Source organism: Haemaphysalis longicornis, unplaced genomic scaffold, assembly GCF_048455015.1.
Source record: "Haemaphysalis longicornis isolate Haplotype H1 unplaced genomic scaffold, Haemaphysalis longicornis Haplotype H1 scaffold_81, whole genome shotgun sequence".
Classification (NCBI taxonomy): Eukaryota; Metazoa; Arthropoda; class Arachnida; order Ixodida; family Ixodidae; genus Haemaphysalis; species Haemaphysalis longicornis.
This window is the reverse complement of record NW_027526449.1, coordinates 570811-597526: the sequence shown is the minus strand read 5'-3', so window position 1 is coordinate 597526 and position 26716 is coordinate 570811. Positions and strand designations below refer to the sequence as shown.

General features: G+C 47.7%; 1 protein-coding gene across 3 annotated transcripts in view; it reads right to left on the bottom strand.

Annotated features, from left to right (window-relative positions):
* LOC144150935 (uncharacterized) overlaps positions 1-26716 on the bottom strand; it is a 65092-nt gene that overhangs the window by 23025 nt on the left and 15351 nt on the right. Inside the window, exons 5-7 of one of the 3 annotated variants that reach the window (XM_077682231.1) lie at positions 22745-22861; positions 19496-19627; positions 3658-3801 (exon numbers count right to left, since the gene is read on the bottom strand). In XM_077682231.1, the coding sequence (XP_077538357.1) occupies positions 3658-3801; positions 19496-19627; positions 22745-22861 (393 nt within the window). Of the gene's footprint in view, positions 1-3657; positions 3802-19495; positions 19634-22714; positions 22862-26716 lie in introns of all 3 variants that reach the window. The other 2 variants (XM_077682230.1, XM_077682229.1) reach the window with 2 other exon arrangements.

The window sequence follows — 26716 nt, the reverse complement described above, 5'->3', positions numbered from 1 at the left end:
GGATGCTTCTGCTATTGCGCTAGGTTTTCTCGTAAAGAGTGCTTTCGATTTTAGTGCAATTTATTAATTGAATAATTCTTCTTGTGTCCCCGAAAGCCAGATACGCGCCAATCCAACTGCACTCGTTATAACCACCAACATATACACTTTCCGAATATACACTCCGCGAAAGTACGCTCAAGCACATACAAACAGCCGTGTACACGCACAAGATGTGTGTGTGTGTGTCCGCTGGCCGGTGCATGCGTGCGCCTGTGTGTGTCTGCGATTGTGTATGTGGGTGCGTGTGTGTGCGTGCACGCAAGTGAGCGTGTGTGTGTGCATGCGCGCGTGTGCGCGTGTGTGTCTGCGTGTGTGCTTCCGTCTGTGTGCGTGTGTGTATCAGGGTCTGTGCGTGAGCGTGTGTGCGTGTGTGAGTGCGCGTTTCGTGTGTGTGTGGACGCGTGTATGCACGTGTGTGCGTGTGTGTGCGTGTGCGCGCTTGTGTGTGCGTGTGTGTGCGCGTGTGGGTGCGGTGCGCGTGTGTGTGTGGATGTGCGTGAGTGTGTGTGTGTGTTTGTGTGCATGTGTGCGTGTGCGGGCGTCTGCGTGTGTGAGTGAGCGTGTGTGTGCGCGTGTGCATGCGCGTGTGTGCATGTGTGTGCGTGTGCGTGTGTGCGTGTGAGCGCGTGCGGGTGTGCGGCGCGCGTGTGTTTTTGTGTGTGCGTGAGTGTTTGTGTGCGTGTGGGTGTGCATGTCCGTGCGTGTGTGTATGCGTGCCTGTGTATTTGATTGCACGTGTGTGCGTGTGCGTGGGGGTGTGCGCGTGTTACGTGTGTGCGTGTGAGCACCTGTGTGCACGTGTATGTGGGCGTGTGTGGGTGTGTGTGCGTGGGTGTGTGCGTGTGTGTGGTTGTGCGCGGGCGTGTGTGCGGTTTGTGTGTGTGTGTGTGTGCGTGTGCTAGTGCATGAGTGTATGTGTGTTTCTGTGCGTGTGCTTGTGTGTGCGTGCGTGAGTGTGTGTGTGCGTGTGTGTAGGCGTGCCTGTGTATTTCATTGCACGTGTGTGCGTGTGCGTGGGTGTGTGCGCGTGTTACGTGTGTGTGCGTGTGAGCACCTGTGCGCACGTTTGTACGTGTGTGCGTGCGTGCTTGCGCGTGTACGTGTCTGTGTGCGTGTGCATGTGCTTGTGGGTGAGTGTTTGTGTGCGTGGGCTTGTGTGTGTGCGTGAGTGTGTGTGTGTGTGTGCGTGTGCGTGGGCGTGTGTGTGGGCGTGCGTGTGTGTGTGTGTGTGTGCGTGTGCATGGGCGTGTGTGTGGGCGTGTGTGTGTGTGTGTTTCTGTGCGTGTGCTTGTGTGTGTGCGTGAGCGCGAGCGAGTGTGTGTGTTTTTGTGTGCGTGTGTGCGGGTCTGTGCGTGTGTGTGTGTGCGTGTGTGCGGCGCGCGTGTGTGTGCGCGTGTGTGCGTGGGCGTGTGCGTGTCCGTGAGTGTGTGTGTGTTTGTGTGTGTGTGCTTGTGTGTGTGTGTGTGCGTGGGCACGTGCGCTTGTGTGCGTGTGCGTGGGCGTGAGTGTGTGTGTGTTTGTGTGCGTGCGCTTGTGTGTGTGCGTGTGTGTGTGTGTGCGTGCGTGTGTGTGTGCGTGTGTGTGTGTGCGCGCGTGTGTGTGTGTGAGTGCGCGTGTGCGTGTGTGTGTGGGCGTGTGAGTGAGGGTGTGCGTGTGCGTGTGCCTGTGAGGCTGTGAGTGCGTGCGTGCGTTTGCGCGCGAGCGTGCGGATGCGCTGTATCTCGACAAGGAATACATATTGTTACGGGGCGGCAGGACAATGATGAGGCGAACCATGGGCGATGGTGAATTGATGTATTAGAAGATGCCGCAGAGAGATACGATCTATTTACAAGCGGCCGTGATAGCTCGAGCAACGAGCCCATGCCACCTACAGTTTCGTCGTCATCATCGATGGGTCCCATGAAGCTATGCGCCGACGCCCACTTGTGCTTCCTGTGACATTGCCCCCTCTTGGAAGGCGACCGTACGGGTCGAGATACTTGGCCGGGTGCAGTGATGAGATGAGATCGCAATATACACTCAAGTCCTTGCCGCCATCGGTGATGGTGAGCTTGACAAACCATGGCCCTGGAACGGGTGTGCCCGCCGACAGAATGAGGCAACGTCCGAAGCCCCGGGAGACACGCCGGAGAACGGGGCAGGGGAACGGCGTCGTCGTCTTGTGTGGCCGCGGCTGATCACGTCTCGTCTAATCTCGGCGGGTCGTGGCTGGGGACACGGGCCTTGGGAATTGGCGCATTCATGTCTCACTGGGGCTGGGGTAGCCGACGCGAAACAAGGTCTTCGAGGCGGTGTGTTCAGAAGCCTAGATGGGGCAATGCTGTGGGCAAGATGGGGATAAACCCGCACACTCCATCAAAATATTACATGGTTGTAGGACCATGATAGCGCGAACCATGGGCGATGGTGAAGTGATGCATTTACTACAAGATGTTGCCGCAGAGCGAAGCGATCTATTTACAAGCGGCCATGATCGCTCGAGAAACCAGCCCGTGCCGTCTACTGTTTCGTCTTCGTCAGCGATGGGTCTCATGGCACTATGCGCCAGCGTCACTTGTGCTTCCCGTATCAATATTTGCATAATTTTTAAATTCTCACCAGCCCTGGCGATTCATTGATACAATATCCAATACTAGCTTTGACCGTTAACCCACGGATTACGTCACGTTGTAACTTTGTGCTTTGCGGCCAGAGCTAAAACTCACAGTAAACAAAACGGGGTACACGAATTCCACATGCACCATGTATTTTCGCGCTGTGTACGTGAGCAGCAGAGAAGAGTGGCCGCCAGAGAGAAGCAAGAAATGCAAACTGAAAATTACAAAACCGGCATGGTTCTGCGAGGGCACTTCGTTGCACCAATTTTAGAGAAAATGTTTTTAGAAGCCAGGAGATTGGTCAGAATTATCGAGTGTACTGCGTGGCTGGAAGATAATATTGAGCCCCACTGACAGATTTTTACACATTTCTTGTGAAGTAACGCGGGTATAGGCAGACGTTGCGGTAGCAAAAATCAAGAAACCTTAAACAAAACCTTCATTTGGAGTGAAAACGCCACAAAAACCATAAATGCCTAGAAGTTGGCTCTAGTGGGTCATTGGTAAGGCCAAGGCACGGTCGAGTAGCTACTGATGTGCCCTGATTTGCCACCCATACTTGGCATTATTACCAAGAATATCGCTGTATTGGAAAATTGAATGGTTGAGTCAGGCAAAGACGACATACATCGGCTGGTGAACTTTTCACGACATTTATTGCGGCTCTTCTCTGAAAAGGAGTGAGCGTTTAGTTTTTTCAGCTCGTTGCGCTAAACTGTACCTTCACTTAATTCAGATATTTCGCACGTCCTACGAATACTGCACTTCTACCCCCAATGCAGGCAATGTTAACCAGGATTTCAAGTGAAACTATGAATACATAAGCACCACGCATGGCGTAAAAGCCGCACCAATGCTGAACCTTTATCACGTAACAGGCTTCGAATTCTCTTCATTGCTTTTGTCTATGCTGACGTAAAATGACCAAGAGTGTAATGTAGCGCCAACGCATGGTGCATCTTTCCACATTACATTACATACCCTTTTAAAGGGAATGTAAGCATACAGCACTCACCAGAAGAAGGACGGCCTGCAGGGCCACCTACACCTTGGGTTCCACTTGCTGTAAAGCCAGGAGCACTTAGTCCCCCGCTGCCACTAGTACCACTTGCACCGCTCGGCTGTCCATTCGGGTTCATAACAGGAAACCCACTGCTACCTGCAGAGTTGTGTTTAGCCTCGATCACATCTTCACATCAAACCTTTACTACACAACGTACTGTGTTACGCGAGGGAATAAATACAAAGCACTGAAAACTTCCTCTATTACGCTCCTGTGTCATTTCCCACGGTGTCCGTCATAATAACGCTGTATAGTATTCCGTACGATGTTTCCATAATGAATTTCCAGCAGCAGTAACAGGTGAAAGAGTGAAGAAATGCGAGAATTTTCTTTGACTTGTCTCTCCTTTTTTGCTGCCATTTGCAAACTTCGACAGTTACCAATTTTGCATAAACATGCTTTTTCCTGCGTTTTTCTTCGGCGCCTCCTAAAATATTTCTGTGCCAGAAGCCAGCAATTTACTAGATGGTAACCTAAAGGTTGGATGGCAAAATGATAAAGGTACGCGTCTTGAATTTTTCGGGAAACGGTGGAGCGCAAAACAGTTTCTTTGCTCCCACCCACCATCCCACACCTTCCCCCTAGCAGTGGAAGGCCTCCCTACCATGTCCCGTCACTCTGAGCAGGTCTTTCTGGTCACCCGTGCCAGGGCTGCAGCCAAGGCTCAAGGGCACTTGGATTGAGGCAAACCCACCCGGCCGAGGGACGGGTCAGCTATAATAGCCATTGGGAGGAAGGCACCCTTCAACCGGAATAGAAGCATGCAGAGATGATACTTCTCCCCAAACCCAGTAAAACATTGTCAATAGGCAACATGAGGCAAGTATTGTCACCTCCTGTGTAGGTAAGATAATGGAACATCTACTCCTGGATAGACTACAGAACTACATAGAGACTAACAATCTCTTCCATACCACAACGTACGGTTTTAGACCAAAATTGTCAACCTAGGATATTTTTCTCCAAATTAAGGAACAAGTTTTAGATGCAGCTTCTTTTGTAAATAAAACAGTCATCATGGCCTTTGATCTGAAAGCCGCATTCGACAATATCGCCCACCGGAGTTTTATCCAACCTTAACGACCTAAACTGCGGAGTTAGAATATTTAACCATGTGCGTTCTTTCTTGGAGGACCGGATGGCCAAGATAGAAATTGGAGAAATACTAACTGACACACACAAAGAACCGATTGAAGGCACACCAGAGGGCGCGGTGATGTCGCCAATGCTCTTCAACGTAGCAATGCACAATTTTCCAGAAACACTAAACAAAATGCCAAATATCCGACACGCAATATACGCCGTTGAATAACCATATTCATAACCACGGGGTCACTTGGAGAAAGGGAAGAAGCCCTAGAAACAGTAGCACCGGCCGTGCAAAAGCATGCCTCCCCGTGCGGACTCCAATGCTCGTCGGAAAAATCAGGGTTACTCCGAATCCCAAAAAGAACAACGAGAAAAACATACGTTCCACCCACTCCGATGACAATCAACCTATCCTAACAGCAAAGACACTAAAAGTTCCGGGGTGAGTCTTCAGCAAGGCAATGGCTGCGCAACAGCCCTAAACCATTTAATGAAACGAATAGAACAAACACCACAAATGTTTAACCGAGTAACCAAAAGAACAAAATGGATGAATGAAGGGGATATTCTAAAAATCGTCAACTCCCTCATAATTTCACAAGTAGCTTACCTACCCCCCAATCTTGTGTTTAGCAGCCACTAATATTAAAACACTGAACGCAGCACTGAGAAAGGCAATCAAAACGGCTCTAGAATTGCATCAATGGACGTCGACACAGGACATAATGAGCTCAGAATAAGCAATAAAATTGAAGAAGTACTCGAGGCATATAGAATCGGTCAGTTTGAAAGGTTATAAACCAGCCTCATTGGTAGAGAAAACCTAGAGTGAATGGGTTACCGAATACATGACATCATGCACACAACCACCTGCGAGATTCCTGATTGCATATTCAGGGCTCTGAAAGTAGCACTCATAACTAAAAACATGAACCCCACAATACACCTCGGCAGAACGTTCGACAGATGCCGTAATATCTAAAAACCCTTATCTAATACCCCCCAGTGGGGTCCTTAAGGAAATAAAAATGAAATGAAATGAAATGAAACGACACGGGAATTCACCGTACACGTGGTATGCAGATGCTGCCTTTACGACTAACGGTGGCATAGCCGCCATCTGTGGGCGCAACCGAATACAGCAGCGTACCATAACTGCTAGCGTGCGTACATCAAGATCTCTTGAGGCAGAAGAAGCGACAATCGCTGTGGATATCATTTCTGGTCAACAGGATGCGCGAATGGACATTATTTCTTACGCGCAAAACTGCTGCAGGAAATGGGCGAGAGGTCGCATCGACAAAACAGCCCAAATATTAGCAATCACCTGCGAATAAAATAATTCAGACAAAATCCTACGCGCCCCTGGAAATGGAACTCTAGAGGGCAATAGACAGGCCCACGCCTGCGCTCACGCCTCCCTTCCCCGAGCTTACAGCCCCTAAGCAGAGTGTGCTGTTGCTGTTATGACTATATATTCTGAAATTCGAAGCTACTACAAAGCAACCAGAATTAAATTCCCACCTCTTCACCCCAAGAATCTAAGACAGGATAAAATATCACTGCGCTCAATTCAAATGAACACCTTCCGTCACCTATCCCGCTTACACAAACTTTATCCAAACCAATACCCCAAGCTATGCCCCAAGTGCAACCAAGTAGCCACACTCTACCATACAAAAGCAGGGTGCTGGAAAATTCACAAACGCTCTGTAGAAGCGGAGCAGTGAAGTGAGGCATTGTCTAGCGCGGACTAGGACGAGCAGTTCCGAATGATCGCCAGAGCTGCCACCGGCGCCCTGGAGACTGGAGCCCTGGACTAGGGTACCTCACGTCCAAATATCCAATGAACCGAATAAAGTTATTTCTCTCTCTCGCTCAACCACCACCGTTTCCCCTAATTGATACATTGGCAAATCTCTGTCTCTCCCTCTCTCTCTTCGACTTTATCAACTCTACAAGAGTAATCTAAAGGTGATTATCATCGCTGAAATTCCGGCACACGAAAGCATAGCCGTTTGAATACAGAAGTTCCTAGTCGTCATGTCACTATGATTGCGACCACAGCAAATACGCTGTGGTCGCGGCGTCGTTTGCGGGAACATTGGGACTTGCTTCAGTGAGTTTCCATTCGTCATGAGTGATGTAAATATTGCAATGAAAGTGTAATTTCAGCAGCCGAGCTATGGAGGGGCTCTCAATGTTTGTTGATGATGCTCATCATGCCAGGTGGAGGTACCCCACTGGGCCGCCAGATGACGTCACCTCCTCAACGTTTGACCAGTGCGCGATCTCGGGTCGTGCGCCGGGTCACGCGGCACACTACCATCCTACATTACCAAATTACCAAATAATTACCAAATAATGCCAGGGGTGGAGGTAGCTGGCAATGCTTGCGTATGTGCCCAAAGATTCCCGCCGCGCCGGTGGTGGCGAAGCGAGGAGCGCGGCCACGCGCTGCCGTGTTGCGTATAATGGTTGCCGCGCCTGTACATATCACGTTGAGTAGGAATGCGAGTGACTCCAACTATGCTGGATGTTGAGCGAATCCACCTCAGCGCCACCCCGTGGTATCATCCAACCGGAGGGGCCTCGCCGACGGCCTGGGGCCATATAAAGCCTGTCCTGCAACCGACAACCTTAAGTGGGAGCGGCAGCACTGGCTCAGCGACTACGTCACGTAAATATGCCTGGGTTGTTTTACAGAATCGTTACTATACTTACGCATCCTGTTTTCGTTCAAACGATCCTTGCATTCTTGAGCTGCCTCTCCCAATGAACTGTCGTGAAATTTTGAGTATTTTATGGTTGTACTTCAAAATTTTCCTTTCCGGGGATGTGCAAACTAGCCCGGGTGGTACTGGTAAGAAAATGCTTAAAGAAGTATTAGCCAACCGGACGAAAGCAGAGGCTAGGCTTATACGCCTTGAAGATAAAGTCGATAGCCTCAAAGATGTGTCCAATAAGGCATTAGAACTTGAAAGTACAGTTAGAGATCTTCAGCGGACGATCAGAAACCAGCACGAAAGGATAAATGACTTACAAGACAGATCCAGGCGGGATAACATCACAGTTTACGGTGTCAAGAAAAGCGCGTAAGAAACACCAGCCGAAATTGAACGCAAAATATTAAAATACATTTTTTTAGACCACCTTGACGTTCACGTAGCGTCAGTAGAGCGAGCGAATTCACAGGCTTGGAAAGAGGAAAGATGAGCGGGATCGGCCAGTCTTAGTCAAGCTTTATAAATTCAATGAGAAGGTAGCTCTTCAAAAACTGCCATAAGCTAAAAGGCTCAAAGCTAAGCATTTCTGATGATTACTCACCGGAAACCCTCAAAAAGCGAACACACCTCTGGAAAACGGCTGATGTCGATAAACGTCGAGGAGCCAAAGTTAAGCTCGTGCACGATAAACGTTTTGTGAATGATGAAGCGTACTTGTGGGATGAACAACCTGGCACGCGGGTAAAGATACGCGGTAGCAAAAGGCACCCCTCGCTGAACGGGGATAGACAAGAAAAGCAGCATGAAATACGCCGTGTGAATTTGAATGCCTAAAGCATTGTGAATAACACGGAGGTGTTAGAAGGATTGGCCTTAACGCATGACCCAGACGTAATCGCTATCACAGAAACATGGTTGAGGGTTGATATCGCGAGTGATGAAGTTTTTCCTTCTTCCTATAGCGTCTTGCGAAATGACAAATTAACTGGTGGTGGGGGCGTGGCGCTATTTTAAAAAAGCCACTAAAATATGAGCCATTACTGTCGTTTGAAGGGCCCAAAAATGTTTGGTGTCGATTATGCCTTGGAAATACCGTATTGTTGGCGGGTGTCATCTTTACACCTGCTGGCGGCTCGGTGCATTTATTTAAAATCAAAACCTTGATAATATCCTAACAACTTTAAGCAAGATAAAATAGTAATCACTGGTGACTTGAATTTGCCTGGTGTAGATTGGGATGCAAGAATCCCAAGTTCGACTGATCGGCTTCCTGCAGATAGTATGTTAGAAACAATGGATAAGATAGGTCTTATTCAGGGGGTCACATTTCCAGCACGAATACATGCGGCAAGTTCGACAGTGCTGGATTTATCGTTTCTATCCGAGGGAACGTTTGGTTATAAAATTGATGTGGAAGAAGAAATATCCGACCAGAAAGCAGTAATTGCGTCTCCTAAAGCCAGCACTAAACTTTTAATTAAGAGCTTAGTTTTGGTTAGCGAAGTAATTAACTTCTGACGAGCCGACGACACATCAATTCTCTACCGCATGAAAATTGGTGATGATGAAATACCACATCATGCAGACGTAAATGTGCTCTGGCACTACTTCCATGGATTCATAAATGATGGCTTGTTCAAATATGTTCCCCAAGAATAAAATTGACTGATAGGCGAAACCCATAGATAACACGAGATATTATTCACCTAAAACGACGACTCCACCGTGCACGTAAGCAAATTCAAACAGATGTGACAGCTACCAGTCAGAGCGCACGCGCGCAGCGAGATAAAAAAAAAGCGAAAAGCTTTTTCTTTTCCAATACGTTCACTAAATATATGCAAGAATCCTAACAGACGTTTTAAAGGCGCATGTCAAGGAGTGAAGACACAATCGAAGCCGTTCTTGTAGATGGTCTGGCGTGTTCTGAACCATTCCTTATGGCGGACGCGTTTAACAAATTCTTTTGCACTGTATTCATTCCAAAGGATGATAGCACTGTTGTAAAACACTCAGACATGAATCTTTCCGACAACAATACTGTTGTCATGAAAGAAGCATAATTGCTGCCTTGCTAAATCTAGACGACAAGAAGTCACGGGGCCTGAACAGGATTCCAAACCCTTTTCTGAAACGTTCTCTGTGTCGAAGGCGTTGTTCTGCTGAGCGCGAGGTCGCGGATTAGATCCCCGACCGCGGTGGCCGCTTTTCTGATGGAGGCGAAAAGCAAACACGCCCGTGTATACGAGATTTCGGCGCACGTATAAGATCCCCAGGTAATCAAAATTAACCCGGAGCCCTACACTACGCGTGCCTCATCGCCTGCGTTGCGTCGGCGCGTTACATCCTACAATGAATCAATAAATCAATGAATGAATGAATCAATCAATCAATCAATCAATCAATCAATCTCAAACGTTTTTCTGAGTGGGTAGCGTGTTTCTCAAAAAGCAGTCTTCGGTGTCGCTTCATAGTGGTATTACACCTACTGAATTGCTGATGGCAAGAGTAAAACCAGCTTTTAAATCTAGACGAAAGTTCGCTATTGGGAATTATAGCCAGATTTTTATTACGTGCACAATATGTAAGGTCGTGGAACACATAATTGTAACGAGTTAGTAGAGTACATAAAAAATGGTAATGTTTTCTACAGTCAGCAACATGGCTTTCGAAGAAGTCTATCAACTGTGACTCAACTGTTTGAAACTGTCCACAGCTTCGCTAAAACAGTCACTTCGAGAGCGCACGTGGACGTTGTAATGATGACAGCGCCGGTGAACCCCGTCTTGACGATGACCCCCCTCCCTTCTCGTGCCCTTGTTGGCTCTCCCCATCCGGTGGCGGAATGTTGGGGCGGCCTCCGCCGACGCCAGCGAGTCGCAACCCTTTGTATGGGCCTCGCCGGCGGCTTTTACGCGGCGTAGGGGAAGGCTTTCCTTTCATCCTGATCTTCGGGGTCGGCCAGGGGGGGAGCGGAGGTCAAATCCCTTATTGGCATGTGCGCTGCTGTGGGGGAGGCGGCATTGCTCGCGCCCTGCTCGCGCATGCTTCGACGAGTTTGTTCGGAGCTGCGGCCCAGAGCGGTCGCACCAAGACTTGCTCCCGTGGCGGTTTCTGGGTGCCAGAGCCCCACGAATTTCCCGCCAACTCTGCGCCGGTTCGGCACCTTTTTCGGCCTCCGGGCCCCCATGAGGGATCGCGCCGCGATACCCCCTTTTGTGCGCTGCGGCGCCTTTTAATTGTAATTCAGTTTTCGTTTTGTCTTATGTTTGTTTCGTCGTCGCCTGTAAATAAGTGTAAATAGACTTCTTCTCCTTCATCATCTACTGGCCTCGTCTCGTCATCAGGTCCTTCACCACCCTCCACGACGACACCAATCACCTTCAACAACAAACCTAACTTTACTGGCGCAGCCGACAGGATCGTGGACGTTACCTGTGGTTCAGTTAACGAAGTGGTGACTCAGTGCGGGCCGAGAGGCGACTTCGAGAGTAGAGGAGGAGAGAAGTCGACGCTACGCAAGGACAAAGACGAAGCAGGGCGGCTGCGAGCCGCCTACGAGACAACGAATGGATTAGTTTTCCTGCCGGGGAAACTTCACTTCAGGACCTTCTGATCCCCGCGGGAGACGAGTGGGACTGGCGTGTGTGGTACAGCGGAGCGGCCGTGTCATCGGCGGTGAGTGGTCCGTCTCTGCACCTTTACTTTTTTTTTTGAAGGGACATCCTCATTGCCAGGGCCAACCATGGCTAGAGATTACGAACTTGGAGCCGAACGCGCAAAAACGCGAGAGCTGGAGCGGCTTGTAAGGTTGGCTGAAGCGGAATTCCTAGCGAGTCCGGGAAACGAGAACGTTGTGCGGCCATGCTGCAGTTGTGGTCAGACAACACACTCGTCCGCTGACTGCCGCCGTTACCGCTATCTAGATCGCGAAGCCAGTCCACCCCCTCAGAGGGAACGGTGGGTTGAAGTAGCTGATTCCGAGGCAGGGGAAAGGCCGCGTCTGGTCACTGCGGCAGTGTCCGGAATCTGTTAAAGACGGCCATGCAAGGTGGGCAGCCGGCTGGTGGTGCTGAGGGTCACCACTAAGCCGTTCAAGCTAAAGCTCGACAGAGTCAATGAAATTGCGGCGTTGCGAAGGATTTTCACCTCTGATGACCTGACCAGGCCAGCGAAATCTGTCTCACTGGCAGAATATTCCTGTGAAAGCGCGACCGCGAGCCCTGCTGTTCCTCCCACATCGAAGGGTATTGTCGGCGGCACCTCGGCTACACAACCAAGGGTGGCAGAGTCGGTTGGCCAGGCCACTGATCAGGCAGGCACGCTCGCCGCATCGGCAGGCGCCGGGAAAGGGTTAGCGGGCTTGTTCAGTGACTGTCCGGGTAAAGAAAATGAGCCGGTCAATATCGAGGTGTCTCCACTGAGATCCACGGCGGTAGGAGAAGAGGCGGTCCGTCAGACATAAAGCTAAAGGGCTATAATATAAAATAGAAGCCCAACCCGTACCACATACGTATCACAGGTGACGCCAATTAAAAATAAACAAACTGGACCGAAGTCAACTAGAGTTTTGACGAGAAGGTGAACCCGCCGAAGTGGAAAATAAAAGGGAAAAATGCTACACAGTGACACCAGCCAGGAGAGCGGGCCCGGGGAGACTCCCCTGATCTCCCCTGGGACGGTAGGAGGAAAGGTTGGGATGAGGGATGCGGATGGTGGTAATAAGGAATGGGTTATGGGAAAGTGGGTGGGAATGGGGACAGCGAGGTTTTTGTTCTAATCCTCAGATGTCTGACTCCTAAAATAGGCCTGAAAACTCAGGATGGGCGTCAGATGGTTCCAATTGAAATTCAGCGCACCCCACTATAGGTTCCAACTATCTTAGCTCCGACATCGAAGAACAAGGAGAACCCGCGACGGAGTGACGACACCTAGTCTCCGGACCCCTTTCACAACCAGCCCCCCGGCTAACACCCACCAGGTCCCCCGAGTACTCAAGAGACACCTGCCCAGTCTACATAGGTACTAATCCCCCTTGTCTCGACGGTTTCGGATACTGGTTAAAGCTAACTGTCCGACAGACGGGTTAACTGTACCCTGTACACATCTGTCGATCCCTATGCGCACCTGAATCACCTATCTCCATAGGAAAGCCTATGTGACTTATAGGGTTTCGGTGGACCTCTAATGTGCTCCTATGCCAACCACTCACCCACCAGGGAACCCTCCCCATACGGGCAGCAGTCATCAGGTGGAAGGAGTAATCCTTATAGAGTACGACCAGCCCTACTCCCGATACTGAGGACGAGAAGCTTCCCTATGAAGTGAGCCAATCTCTGTTTCCTCGGTCCTAGCAAATGCGCGCCTCCTAGACTGGTCGCTACTAAAGGCCAAAGACACTGGTCATCATGAGCACCTATCGAAGGCCCTGGATCCTGTTCTCCAGGAACCTTCGTGTCGACAGCGACCAGTCGTGCCCGCGTGGGGTGACTGCGGCGGTACTTTTATGAAGGAACCTTTTTCACCGCTTTTTGCCAAGTTCCCAGAGCCAACCTCGGTAGCCACCCAGACTGTCCGGGCCTGCCTCCGCGTCCAGCATCGGCTCTGGGGCAGGAACTGGCCCATACAGTTCCAGGGAGTCGCTGCCACTCCCTTGGGGTTTTGCATCCCCGGGTGAGACCTGGCCCTCACCCACCGCTGCCGTTGGCAACCGACCAAAGCTAGGCAGCCGAAACCGCCTTTGCCCAGCCAGCTGGCAGGGGGGACCACTAGCAGGTGGCAGTCCGAGTTTCCCCCCCGGTCCGTCAGACAGCCAACGCCCACTTGGGTGCTTCAAAATCTGTGCCGTATCATGACCAGCTCTGCCCAAATGGTTTGTTTGGGGAAGACGTTGCTGCCGACGTCTGCGGGGGTAAAACTGCAGCAGGCACGGCGGCTGGCGGTAGAGTACGAAAACAGGACGGTGGTGCCATGGCGAGAGACACGGACTTGCACGCCATTCAGCTCCCGTCCGCTCAAACCTGTGCTCGCGTCCAGGCATACCCGCCGGTGCTCCCTTGCTTCGACAAGCCATTATCCTGGAGTAATAGAGGCTCTCGTCGTGCACCGGGTGACTTCTTTGGTCCCACTAGGCGTAGACGAGGCTCAGTAGCGTCGAACGTGTTTGAGCACCGCACTGCTCGGGAATCTCTTCGGATTCATGCCAGAGCCTGCCCAAACAGGCTTCCGGTGGCAGTAGCTCAATCGGATGTTTGCGGGTTCGGAAAGACGGCAGGCACCGCGGCGGCGGTATGCAGCGGGCTAACGCGCACTGTTGATGCCCTTGCAGGTGACATGGCCTCGGACGGCACTGAGCCGTTGTCCGGACTGGCTGGTACGCGTCCTCAACATGGTCCGCCAGTGCCTATTAGCGTTGACAAGCCGCCAACAAGCTGTGACAACGGCTCAATAGTTGCGCTAGATAGGCTTTCGTGGTCTCGTAAGTCTAGGCGCAGCTCCACAGCCTCGAATGCTGGGACACTGCTGCTTCCGGGCGCAGTAAATCAAGAGTCCGAGAAAAGGGCAGCGGAACGCAGCTTTGCATGCGCTAGAGAGGACGGGGTCAAACCCGTGCATGAGAAAGGAAGCGTCTTATAGCTTCGGCTCGTGGTCATGCGTGTGGCTCTGACAGTGGGGACTTCCTCCACGGCTTGCAGAAGCGGATCACCTCACGCCTCGGCGAACTCCGAACATCGCAATTGGTGCAGCAACCAGGGGGACTCTCACCTCGAAGCTGCACCCGAATAATCCGAGTGCTACTGGCGGAAGAAAAAACTGTGGTGAACGGATTGAACGCTCGTGCGCGGTTCATTCCGCAGCTGTTTTTTTCTTGCCTGTCCTTTGGGCGGAATGTAACGTTCACCCTGCGTCTTGTTGCTTTATTTTGCAGTTGCGTTGTTCATTGGGCCACCGTTTTCTCTTGGTTCTCCCTTGTTCTCGCGAGTAAGCCCCACGTTTGCCTTTGTTGGTGTATCCCGCACGCGGGTATGTTGCTGGTTGCATGATGGGCCCCTGGAGTGTTATGCACCCTTTTTGTTTGATTTCTTTTGCGTAGCACTTCACTTTGTGCTTTGCTCGCACGCGAAAATTTCGCTTGCATGCATGGAGTCCTCAAGGGATATTCCTCGCGGTTTTTGTTTGCTTCCTTGGGTTACGGCGCTGTAATCACTGTGTTTTTATGCCTGTAGTAGTCCAAGCAGTCCTGACACAGGCTTTTTATGGGGGAGCTGTAATGATGACTGCGCCGATGAACCCCGTCTTGACGATGACCCCCCTCCCTTCTCGTGTCCTTGTTGGGTCTCCCCATCCGGTGGCGGAATGTTGGGGCGGCCTCCGCCGACGCCAGCGAGTCGCAACCCTTTGTATGGGCCTCGCCGGCGGTTTTTACGCGGCGTCGGGGAAGGCCTTCCTTTCATCCTGACCTTCGGGGACGGCCGGGGGGGGAGCGGAGGTCAAACCCCTTATTGGCATGTGCGCTGCTGTGGGGGAGGCGGCATTGCTCGCGCCCTGCTCGCGCATGCTTCGACGAGTTTGTTCGGAGCTGCGGCCCACAGCGGTCGCACCAAGACTTGCTCCCGTGGCAGTTTCTGGGCGCCAGAGCCCCACGAATTTCTCGCCAACTGTGCGGCGGTTCGGCACCTTCTTTGGCGTCCGGGCCCCCATCAGGGATCGCGCCGCGATACCCCCTTTTGTGCGCTGCGGCGCCTTTTAATTGTAATTCAGTTTTCGTTTTGTCTTATGTTTGTTTCGTCGTCTCCTGTAAATAAGTGTAAATAGACTTCTTCTTCATCATCTACTGGCCTCGTCTCGTCATCGGGTCCTTCACCACCCTCCACGACGACACCAATCACCTTCAACAACTAACCTAACTTTACTGACGTAATTTTAATTGATATGTCAAAGGCATTTGATATGTTCTGCCACAGGAAACGCATCAGCAAGCTTTATGACCTTGGGGTCAACCAAAAAATTATTACCTGGATTCAAGCGTACTTATCAAATACGCTGCAATTGGTTGTAATTAATGGTCAACACTTCCAAAGTTTACCGGTTTTTTCTGGTGTACCGCAAGAGTCTGTGTTTGGGTTGATATTATTCCTGATTTATATTAATGATATAGCCCAGAATATAGATACCAGTGTTGAAGTGCGTTTATTTGCGGAAGATTGTATATTATGCTGCCCAGTCAAATCTATAGATGATCAAAAACTACTTCATAAAGCCTTACAAGTAGTTCATAATTCGTGCTCCAAATAAAATATGGAAATTAGTTTTGAAAAGACCACGTGTATGACTGCGTTGAACAAGAAGATCCCACGTAGTTTTAATTACTCTGTAGGGAGCAAGCAAATAGCCAGCACGACAAAGCTCAAGTACCTTGGTGTCACCATTTCTAGTACCCTCCATTCGAAGGAGCATATAAATAACATATGTGGATCTGCTGAGGATAACTTGGATGTTTGAAAAGAAAATTCGCGTTTTCAACGCCTGAAGTTAAGCTTAAGGCTTACACAGCCGTCGTACGTCCTTCTTTGAAATATGCTAGTGTTATATAGGATCCTCACCAGCAATATCAAATTAACCAACTTGAACGCGTACAGAGACTTTAAGTACGGATTATATCTTCAGCGTATCGAAAACACAGTCCGTAACCACCTTGCCCGCTAGGGCAAATTTATCGACAGTGACAACACGCAGGAAAATCACACGACTGAAGTTTTAGGTGCGGAGTACCTTAGGACCGCACAATGTCCTCCGGCGTCCGTGCCCATAGCATTTACAATTGCAAAAAATCACACTAACACCGGCAGTATTCCAGCCTGTGTCTGGCAGACCAGACAGTGTTAGTGTCAGTAGTCTTACCCATTGGGCTACGACATTGAGTTAGTACCCGAGCGTCAAACGGCTTACTCCCTCGCCTGTAACGCTGCGGAGTACCATAGGGCCTCCCATGTCCGTCCGCGTCCATCCGTGCGCACACCCCATCAAGCGAAAAATCAAGCATAATTCGATTTGAGCCGTGAGTTGCAGTTTCATTTAGGCAATATTCAAGGTGCAACTCACGGCTCAAATCGAATGACGGTCGGGGCGCACATCGAATGTAACTCGGGGCGCAACTTGGATGTCATTTCGAGTCCCCGTATTCCGCACCCTCGCCATCATCCACGGAGTGGAGATGCTGCCATTTTTGTACCAGCTCTCTACTAATAAATTCAATTTAGATCAGTCGCGCTATTCTTTCCGGCCTGGCGGAGTCTCTCCTCGTGTGAATCGCCGGTATGTTTTTACGCCTTACAATGCCAGAATTGATGTTTTTAATTGTTCTCCCCTTGTTAAGACAATAGAAGATTGGAATGCCCTTGATGCACAGATTTTTGATGACGCAATGACTGTACAATCGTTTAACGGAAGTTGGAAAAGTACCTGTCGTGATGTGTTTAGTTTGTTTCATTGGTTGTTGTGTTGGCAACATGTGTCAATCCTCCAACCCCGTGCCACCTCGAAAAGGGCTAACAGTATTAGAAATAAATAAATAAATAAATAAATAAATAAATAAATAAATAAATAAATAAATAAATTTGGCCTCCAGCGTGCCGAACTCAGCTACGCTATTTCAGCAGGTTCCATTGACCTGGAACTTGCAGTTACTTAATTTCATGGACATAGCATCTTTATTTATATTGTGTCAGGCCGTATTGCATTCGCACATAATTTAAGGGTTTGGATGGTTTATATCCTGCGAACATGTATTTGGGTCCCTCTTGAGAAAAAATAGAACGATTAAAAGACTCCTTACATTGCACGCGTACATCTTCATAGCTTGACCAGAACACTGCATATTCAAAAGCGTTAATTATTTTCTTGTAGCGCTTTCCTTTGCTTTATAGCAGAAAAGAAAAACAATAGTATGCAGTTATTTATTAGCGAATGACACCTTTCGATTGCGCTGACACGTGTAGTTTACCAAGTCATGTTATTTTTTTTAGTCTTCAGGATACCCATTGCACTAGTTGCTTCTTGTGCCGCCTAAAACACCTATGAGGACATTTTCGCGGACCTGCTCCGCCACATAAATTGGTTCTCATACATAATAGAAAACTTAGTACAATCGTGTAATCAGTATTATTTGGTGTGAAAGAAACACGTAAAAATTTTTATCTTTCTCTCCCGTTCTTTGCGGCAACATACACATTTAAACTGAAAAAAAAGCCGTTGCATCTGTCCCTAACGACAAAGCAACATAACCGTCTTCTGAACCTTACCCTTTCTTACAGCGCAGCTGGAGAAACATCCTCGCTGAGAAACCAAGGATAATCGCATTTTATTTGAAAAAAGCAAATGTAGCTTTAAGTTTTTGTAACCGTTTTTTTATGCGCAAAAACATCCATCTGTAAAATGACGCAATGCTACCTGGTAGTGTATTCCAGAGGAATCGTTGTGATAGGGCGCCCATGTGATAATATGACAAGAGGTAATAGCACCATCTCCAATTTTTCACGTCTTCTGGCTCAATTAAACTAGTTCTTCAACAATTATTCATATGCCGATGGGTGTCCGGAGCTCTATCAAGCCGCAAATGAGCGCCTTTTTCTCCGGCCCCGCTTTTTTTGCTGTACTTTTGGAGCGAAAAATAAAACTTACTGCTGAATCGATTGATTGATTGATTGATCATAGCTTAGAAGGTGTAGACAGGGCTGCCACGGCAGTAGTCGGACCGCGCTCCTGCCTTTGGCTGCGCTTGTTGTCCCTAAACAAATTTTCAGCTTAGGGTACTTCATTGGGTGAAAACTATTCATAAAGATAAATGCCACGTGGTTGTTGATATTTCGTATTAGAGTTGGGTGGTAAAAGTTTTATTAAGCATAAAGGTCTAAAGAATTTTTAATTTTCTCTATTCGCAAAGCCACCTCAAAATGGTGCGCTGACAGCCTGCTGCGTTTTCGCTCCTTGTAACAAAACATATTACAATTTTAGTGACCTTACCTAATAAAATACCGAAGTTTGCATTAGTTGTCACCGGTTACTTCTGTATGAGCTAACCTGTTTTTAATTACAAAACTATTCCGCGCACACAATTGCTAAAACGTCTGAAGGTGCCAAGTGGGTTCAGGTAGTTCAAAAATAAAGCGCTTAGGCATAAACAGAAGCGAGCAGCCAGGCGCAAAATTTAGCTAGATTTTTTTAGACAAACAAGACTTAAAAACACAAAGCATTAGACTACCTCTCTAAAGGAGAGCCGAGCTTCACTTCGTGTGTTCTTAGTCTCTAAAACAATTTTTTTATGTTGGAATGGATACCAATACTTCGGTGCTTGTGTCTTCATTCGTGACCCCTTTGTGCTCTTTTAATTTCTCTCATCACCTTATTTCATTTGCTTAAATACTCGAAATTCTGCCATAAAATGCCTTTGCGTCGGGAGTATGGACCTGGATCACACTTAAGATTACAAATATTTCTATGATAAAGTTTACCGCAAAAAAATTGGCGTGCAGAAAGTCCGTATTCGAGCTATTCAAATTACAGGTGAAAATACACTTTGGAAATTCGCGGTTTGTCCATCTGACAAAAGATGTGGTGTTCAAATTCCCAAAACTGGTTTGGTTGTTTGTTGTTATTGCATAAGGTGGAACCGAACTTAGACCACCGCTGTAAATTTTTCTATTGTAGTTTCAAGAACCTAATTGTGGAAATACCTAAACTTCGGAACGGAATTTGTTGCTACAAATTTTGCTCCTGCTCAATCAGGTTGTTTGCGCTTTCCCGCAAACACAAACCACAACACGTAAAAGCGAATATATTAGTAACGTAGAAAACACTGGGTGCACAGCAGGAAATGTACCACACTACACTCGCTGCCTGGTCATTCCCCGCTTGGTGTTATGAATTACTTTTGCGTTAAAATAACGTGTTGCTAACCGCTTGCAGTAAGCACAAACCTGGTCCTCCGCTACCGCTACCGGATGCAGGTTGAGAAATTCCTCGCCCAGCTTGGCCAGCACCCGGAATCTCACTCCCGCTGCCAAATGTTCCTGAAGGTAACCCCGGAAGCTCCGAAGGGGGGCGTCCGTCTGCTCCTGCACCAAAGTTCGAAATTACCAGCCGCAAGCAGACCGCATTTGATGACATAAAAACAAAGTGATGAAATGGCCCAGAAAACTTTTTTTCCTGTTTATTCTCTGACAGAAAATATTTTGTGTACCTAAAACCCAAATACGCCAAAGTGACAGCCACCCAATACGCCCCGAGGTTCTCTCAAAGCTGCAGCGCATATTTTACCACAGGCGGCGCGAAATGGAAACACAATGCGCGCATGATTTCAGTACAAATTAAATATTTTCAGCTGGTTTTTATATTTTTGTAGCCCTCCACTAGAGCCCGCTTTGAAGCCTATGTGAAGGTGCAGTGCAAATTATTGCAAAGCCACTTTTGAAATTGCGCAAAGTTCACCAAGCAAAAAAGAAAAGAAAACTGCCGCAAAATTTGGGAGCACTAAATAACTACTACACAAAATTCCAAAAATTGACGTCAGGTTTAAAGTTTTCGTAAACAGCCGAAAGATTTGTCTTTACCACCAAAAATCTAAATGTACGTCAGCTTCTAAATCGAACTATTAATAAACCGCGCCTGATTTCTATTACATCGCTACGATAGGGGTTTCACTACAACAGGGCGTACGTTTATAGGTGCCTGCGAATATTAGATGCTTGTTCATTTTAAAACAAAATAAAACGTTTGATTGCGGAAAAACAAAATAAAGTACGTAGAAACTTCAAACGTTTTTCACATTTTCATTGTCCAAACTGAACAATTGACCCAGCTTCATTGAATAAGCATCACGAACGCTGATGTCGACAGCCAAGCTGCCTGGCGTTCCCTAATCGCAAGGGAAAGCTTCATAGAACTTCTCAAAGCCATCCCGATCAATTCCCGTTGTCACCAGCTCAATTTTGCCGTGCTCCACTGGTCGCGTCATTTAGTGGAATATTTGTTTCTTTGCATTCTACTTCAAAGATCAATGGAAATATCACGTATGTATTTATGTGATATCTCAAATATGCCTATCGTTTTCTATGCTCTGTACAATGTTGACAAGTATACACATTGGTACATGATTTAAAAGTTTAGAAATGCTTTGCCTATATAAACTTTATCTTCTAGGGTGTTCTAGCTTGCTGTACGTGTGCTTGGCGCTTTCTCTCTGTCTCGCTAGGCTGTGCCCTCTCCGCATCGCTGCGTCATTGTTACCACGCCTCGCCCAATAGAAGCCTAAACCAAGAACACCTTCGCTATTAGATTAGTTACCCCATACATCCAAGATTACCATTGTTTTAACGAACGTGGATGCATTTAATTCATCATTATCACCATGATCAACCACCCCCTAGGTTCACTGCAGGACGAAGGCCCCTTCCATCGACCTCAAATCACTCCGTTCCCGCACCGCTAGAGATTCCTGGCCTCCAAAGTAATTCCCTCAGAAATCGAGTTCATGCCTGGCCAATGTGGGCGGACACAATTACTCCAGATATCACATTGATTCAACGTTAGTACTAAAATAAAAAAACCGTGCTTCGACTTTAGAACAGAAGACTCATACTACCCTTTTGTAGGCATGAGTGGGCGCTACAAACTATGTCGCTTTTTTGTCGCCTGCCATGCATGTCTCATACGGCCGCTTGCATCCTATAATTATTTTCAGTCCATTATACAGACGCTGAGACTTTTTTTTTGCTCAAGCAATATGGTTCTAGGAACAGCAACAATACTAGTTTTGCCCATACAGTATTGATGCTAACAATACCGAACCATGCTATAATGAACACGCATGACTAATAGGCCCATGACTAATGAGTTTGTACCTAATTAGCCCTACCCAAACATTAATTTCAGACGAAAATGGTGTCTAAAAACCATAAGCTAAGTCCACATATTCATAGTTGCAGTTTGGTTTTTTGATTTTCTCGAAAATGTATCATAACCCACTTAATTTTTTGGTTTCAGAAAAATGGAATATTTATATATACAAATGGCCTTTTTGAGGTGTTCGCCTCCAATGAAAACTATACGACCCAATCAGAATTTGGCTCATGTTCGTCGAAAATGAGAAAATAATGAATTACCTGTTCTTAATGCCCCCTCCCCACTTTACAATCCCCCCTGGGGAGTCTTTATGAGGCAGTGTGCACGCAATAGCCTTGTGAAAAGCTCGCGACATCCCAGTAGGAACAAATTTGACAGCTATATTTTATTGCCGGATGACCGCGGCGTACTATTCCTTTAGTGAGAGGGGTATGGTCCTAAGCGTTTTCTGATCGTCGCTGCTAGCAGGTGCCATTAAACTCAGCATACTCCTTGTTGGGTTTTTAAAATTCATCGACATTATCAAGGAAAACAATCGATTGAATGATTATGGGGTTTAACGTGCCGACGCTACACAGGCGATCAAGCGCGCCGTAGCGGAGCGCTCCGACCTAATTTTGACAACCTGGAGATGTTTAACGTGCAAGCGAAAAGAATTACTCTGTGTTTTCCTACAAGATACGCATTTGCGTATTACCTGAAAAATTCAACCAGCGCCACGTTTCCACCACAACTTATCGTAATTGTCACGTCGTTTAATTGGTTTTGAGCCCGCGCCGTGTCTCAGTGGTTGAGGTAGTGTGCAGCTTAGCCGAAGGATGCCTATTCGACCCGGTGTGGTCGCTGCTTTTAAGATGGAGGCGGAAAGCGAAAACACTGGTGTGTCGAGCTTTCGGTGCACGTTAGAGATCCTCAGCTTGTTAAAATTTCCCGGGAGCCCTCCTGCCCCCAAAAATGTTAATTTAAAATGTTTGCGCCTGATTATTTGCTTGACGTGGAGAAGTTTGGAAAGATGGCTATACACACTCTGTACGTCATTGTGAGGCAAGAACATTTTTGCATCGAGGACTTCCCGGCAAGTTGGTATTGCACCGTGGACGCGGAAAAAGCAAAAAATCAGACTAAGGATGAAGGAGGGCGGAAGGAGGAAGGAACACGCTGGTTTCTCATCGTCCTTCTTCATCCTTTGTCTGATTTTTTGCTTTTTACGTGTCGGCCAATGTTACAAGACAGGAAATGTTTACATTTAATGGTTTTCCGCCCTCTTTATATGTGCAGTATATGTTTTACTGTACCTAAACTAAGAATACCAGAACCAGCACCACCTGGGCTTCCGATGCCTCCAGGGGTAATAAAAGCTCCTCCAGCACCACCTAAAATGTCTGTGCCGGTTCCAGGGCTTCCACTCGGGCCAGGATGAGGTCCCAGGGGTCCCGACATGCCTGTAATGTCACGATAGTTTTGCCTTGTACCAGATCGTTGACCTCCATTGAATTGTCCACCTCCGATACTGGGCAGTCATATCATGCAGCATAAAAATCATGCCGTGCCTGTGTGAGCAAGCTCTTGTAACATAAGATGAATTCCCCTAACACGAATTCTTGAAACTTGCTCGATAAATATTAACGTAGCATAATCGCAATAGAAAGGTATCGGCGTGAGATCAAAACTACACAAACGAAATCGCCGCTCCGTTTGTAAACGCTTCTACAGTGTTTTTCATGGACTTATTATGCTTCATATCTATAACGCTCAAACATTGCAGTTACGTGATGAATGATGCTTCCAAACCATTTGAAATGCTAAAATTTGGTTATTTTCTTCGATGCTGTATTTTTAATGCCGTAGTCAAACTTTTATCAAACGTTTAAATGGGTGAATTTTCATCATTCACGGAAGGTTACAGAAAAACGGCAAAGATCAGACTATGCAATGCCCGGTTAAAAATTTTAAAAAGTGTGGTTTATCCGCCTTTCTTAGGAATCGAGAAAACACGAAAGTGAAATGTGCCCACACCGCAGCAGTTGAATGTTTGTGTATATTGATATGAACTTGCACGTCGCTATTTATATTTCGTCGGCATGGCACTGTTAGACGCATCAACGTCAGTCGTTCGATTGCACGCGCTCGAGCATTGCTTAAGTCCGACGGATACCACAGGCGCTTGAAAACCCGGCAAACGAAGCCGAATGGATTGTCAGCGAATTGTTTGGTGAACACATGGTCCGCTGCAGCGAAAGAAGCACAATTTGTGGGTCGGCAGCAGTCTTGTGGGAGTGTTTGGCAAGTGACGTCCTGCGGGCGGGTCGCTTCGACAAAGGTGCGACCACTTCGAACATGATCTGTGTCCTGTACGGCCGACCGTTGCATTGCGACGCTTGCATCAGGAGAGCCAGCGTTCGTACCTTGGACCATGAATGCGCGAACGCGTTCCGTATCCCGCTGGAATATCTCTTGTCGCACCAAAGCAGTCACGAGTGCGACATTCTCCAGTTGGCATCGTTGCCTTTTTGTGGCGTCTAATGCAACAGTTTTCTTATGCGGGCCCGTCCCTCGCGATACAGCAGGCGGGGAGTGGGTGGGGGTGTCCTCAATTCACGCGCGTCTCGTGTACACGAAGGCAGTGGCATCGAGGCACCACCGGTCAGCGCGTATTAGCGTACTGATACACCAATTCGCTGCTCCTCGTCTAGACGGCAACACCGTCTGAATAGAAAGTCATAGAGAGTGATATAAGGCGCGTTTGTAGACCGACTTGCACGTGAGTTCATAGCGCTGTTATAAAGATGTACTATCAGTGCTCAGCTAGTGTTATTGTAAACAAAAAAGTGGGAGAAAGTTTTTATATGCTGTCGGCAGAGAGCAGGGGTGCCTCTTGAGCATCTTGCTGTATGCGATTTATCTTGAGCTCTTTTGTTTCAAGATTTCTCAAAATAAAAGTATACACGGATTCCGTTTGGACTATAGTGAAGTTGAAGATTTGTCATACGCCAATGACATCGCTGTTTTCCGTACTGATAATTAAAGTTTGCGTCATGCGGCGAAAGATCTAAAGCAATTTTGCGAGTTGTCTGGCAGAGAAGATAACTGGAACAAGTGCAGAGGAGTTTGACACGGTGACTGCAAAGTAGGCCAGTGTTTTTCGAGAACACGCCTTGGACGACAACTCCGCCAAGGTATCTTGGCATCCCACTTGAAAATCACCAGGACACTAGGCAGTAAGTACTAGGACGAAGAAAGAGACAGAGTTACACAGAAATGAACACAATGAGAAGGAAGGGATCTGTGAATGTTTGCCCGCGCATCAGTATGTAACGTGTCGGCCGTTGCCAAGGTATGGCACGCCTTTGAGGCGATTTGTATGTCAAGTAAAAGCATACAAAAGCTGCACAGAGTGTTTGCGGTTTTCTAGTGGGGGTCAAGGTGGGAGCACATGAGTCGAACTAATTATTTTCTCTCGTTGAAAAGTGGTGAATTGGGACTGGCACATTTGTTTATCCGACAAATAGTTTCTAGGTTTATGGTTCTACAAGAGCAGAGAGACTGCTTTCGACGTACTATGGTACACATCCGACTACGTGGTGTTTCCAGACTCTGTAGTTTAAAATTCTGAAATCCGCTGTGCACGTGTGCGTGGGTTCTTGCGCGAAGTCGTGGATACCCTTAGGTTTTGACAGTTAAGTTTTCCTCGGAGTGTTCGAGTAGTTTACCGGGGAAGGGTTTGTACAAAGATGTGATTGATGTGTGTCTACGTGTTCCGGCTTATCGTCAGTTCTATGCATTAGGTACAAGCAAAAGATGTTCTAAAAAGATTGAAACAAATCCCAGTACGTTTATTTGCTAAATCTTACTTCTTAAAACTTCAAAGCGACTCACTACCAGTAAAACCCTGGCTACAGGAAAAAGGACTATTTGTACACCCATGAACACATAACTGTCTCTTATGTAAAAAGATTGAAACAATTGACCGCATCTTTCTGGTCTGTTGGGATTGCGGTGTTCCACTAGGACATCTCCCAACAAACCTTGAAAAAGACCTACCATTAACGGCTTATGGTATTCGGCTTTTGCTTGTAAACAATAATGGAGGCTGTCCTGTGAGATGCCCATTGCACTTAGACTACATTATACGTGGAAAATCTGCATGACACTTCAAAATGCCGAATAGAATGCTCGCACAGTGCGAGAGTACTTCATTGAAATTGTTGCTTACATAATAGAAGTGTACAAAGTCATGCCGGAAGAACCAGTCTGGGTACTCATTCTGTATGTACTTGCGCAGTTTAAGATGGTTTTAACCACCTCCTTTAGCTGAATGGTAGCTGGAGTTATTAATTTGTGTACTGTGTAGTGCGTTTTGTGTTGCCGCCAAGCGGGCAATAAAGAAAAAAGTAAAGCCGTTCCACTCAATGTAAAATCTGTCGGAAGTACAGAGCAGTGATTCGCAATAATGGGCTGTACCGCCGTTACCCGCTTACTGCTACCACGCCATCCAATTCAAATTTCCCGCCTTCGCAGTGCTCGCCCGCCCCCGGCCTGAAACTGCGCCAGCGGGAGTTCTGTTCTCTTAGTGTTTTTTCCCGCACGTGCTGGCGTTGCACTGCCACATTTCGCGTTTACTATCGTAAAAGACAACCCAACCGGCATCCTGAACGTATATTTTTCCTCAAATGTACTGTAGTTTTCTTTGCGCTAAACAACGGGAAGATGTATGACAGGCGCCATCGTTTCACGAGTTTTCGAACGCTTATGACTATATAAACCGCTTGGTTTTCGAAGCCCCTGGGGTACGCCGCAAACAACAGCGTTTGCCCGGGACGCCACCTTGGTGCTCTATATACTTGGGTCGAGCGAGCGAGCTAGGATGACAAGGCGAGCGCCTAAAGGGATCTGCACTTAAAAGTTCATTGCGCAGTTGGCAGAGCGCTTTCTACCACCCGTTGAGGCGAGAGAGTTCGTTGCTCGAACACGGCCGCAGCCGCGCCACTACACCTTTTTCTGGCGATGTCATTTCCGTGACGGATATGACGTCAGTGCTATCTTGGTGTGCCCCGGCATAAAACAGTTCATTGTTGAAAAAATTGAAAAAAAAGTTTTTATTCGTTTTGTATTCAGTTCGAATACCCAGAATAATGTTCCTCTGCTTTTGAAACAAAAGTTTCCACTACGCAATCATCTTTTGCAGCCTTCAGGACACGATGACTTTATCTAAAGCTCATCGAAGGATACCGGTTATGGGTAGAAAGGTTCATTTTCTCAAAGGTTTTTTGACGTAACTTTACTTGAGCTACAGAATT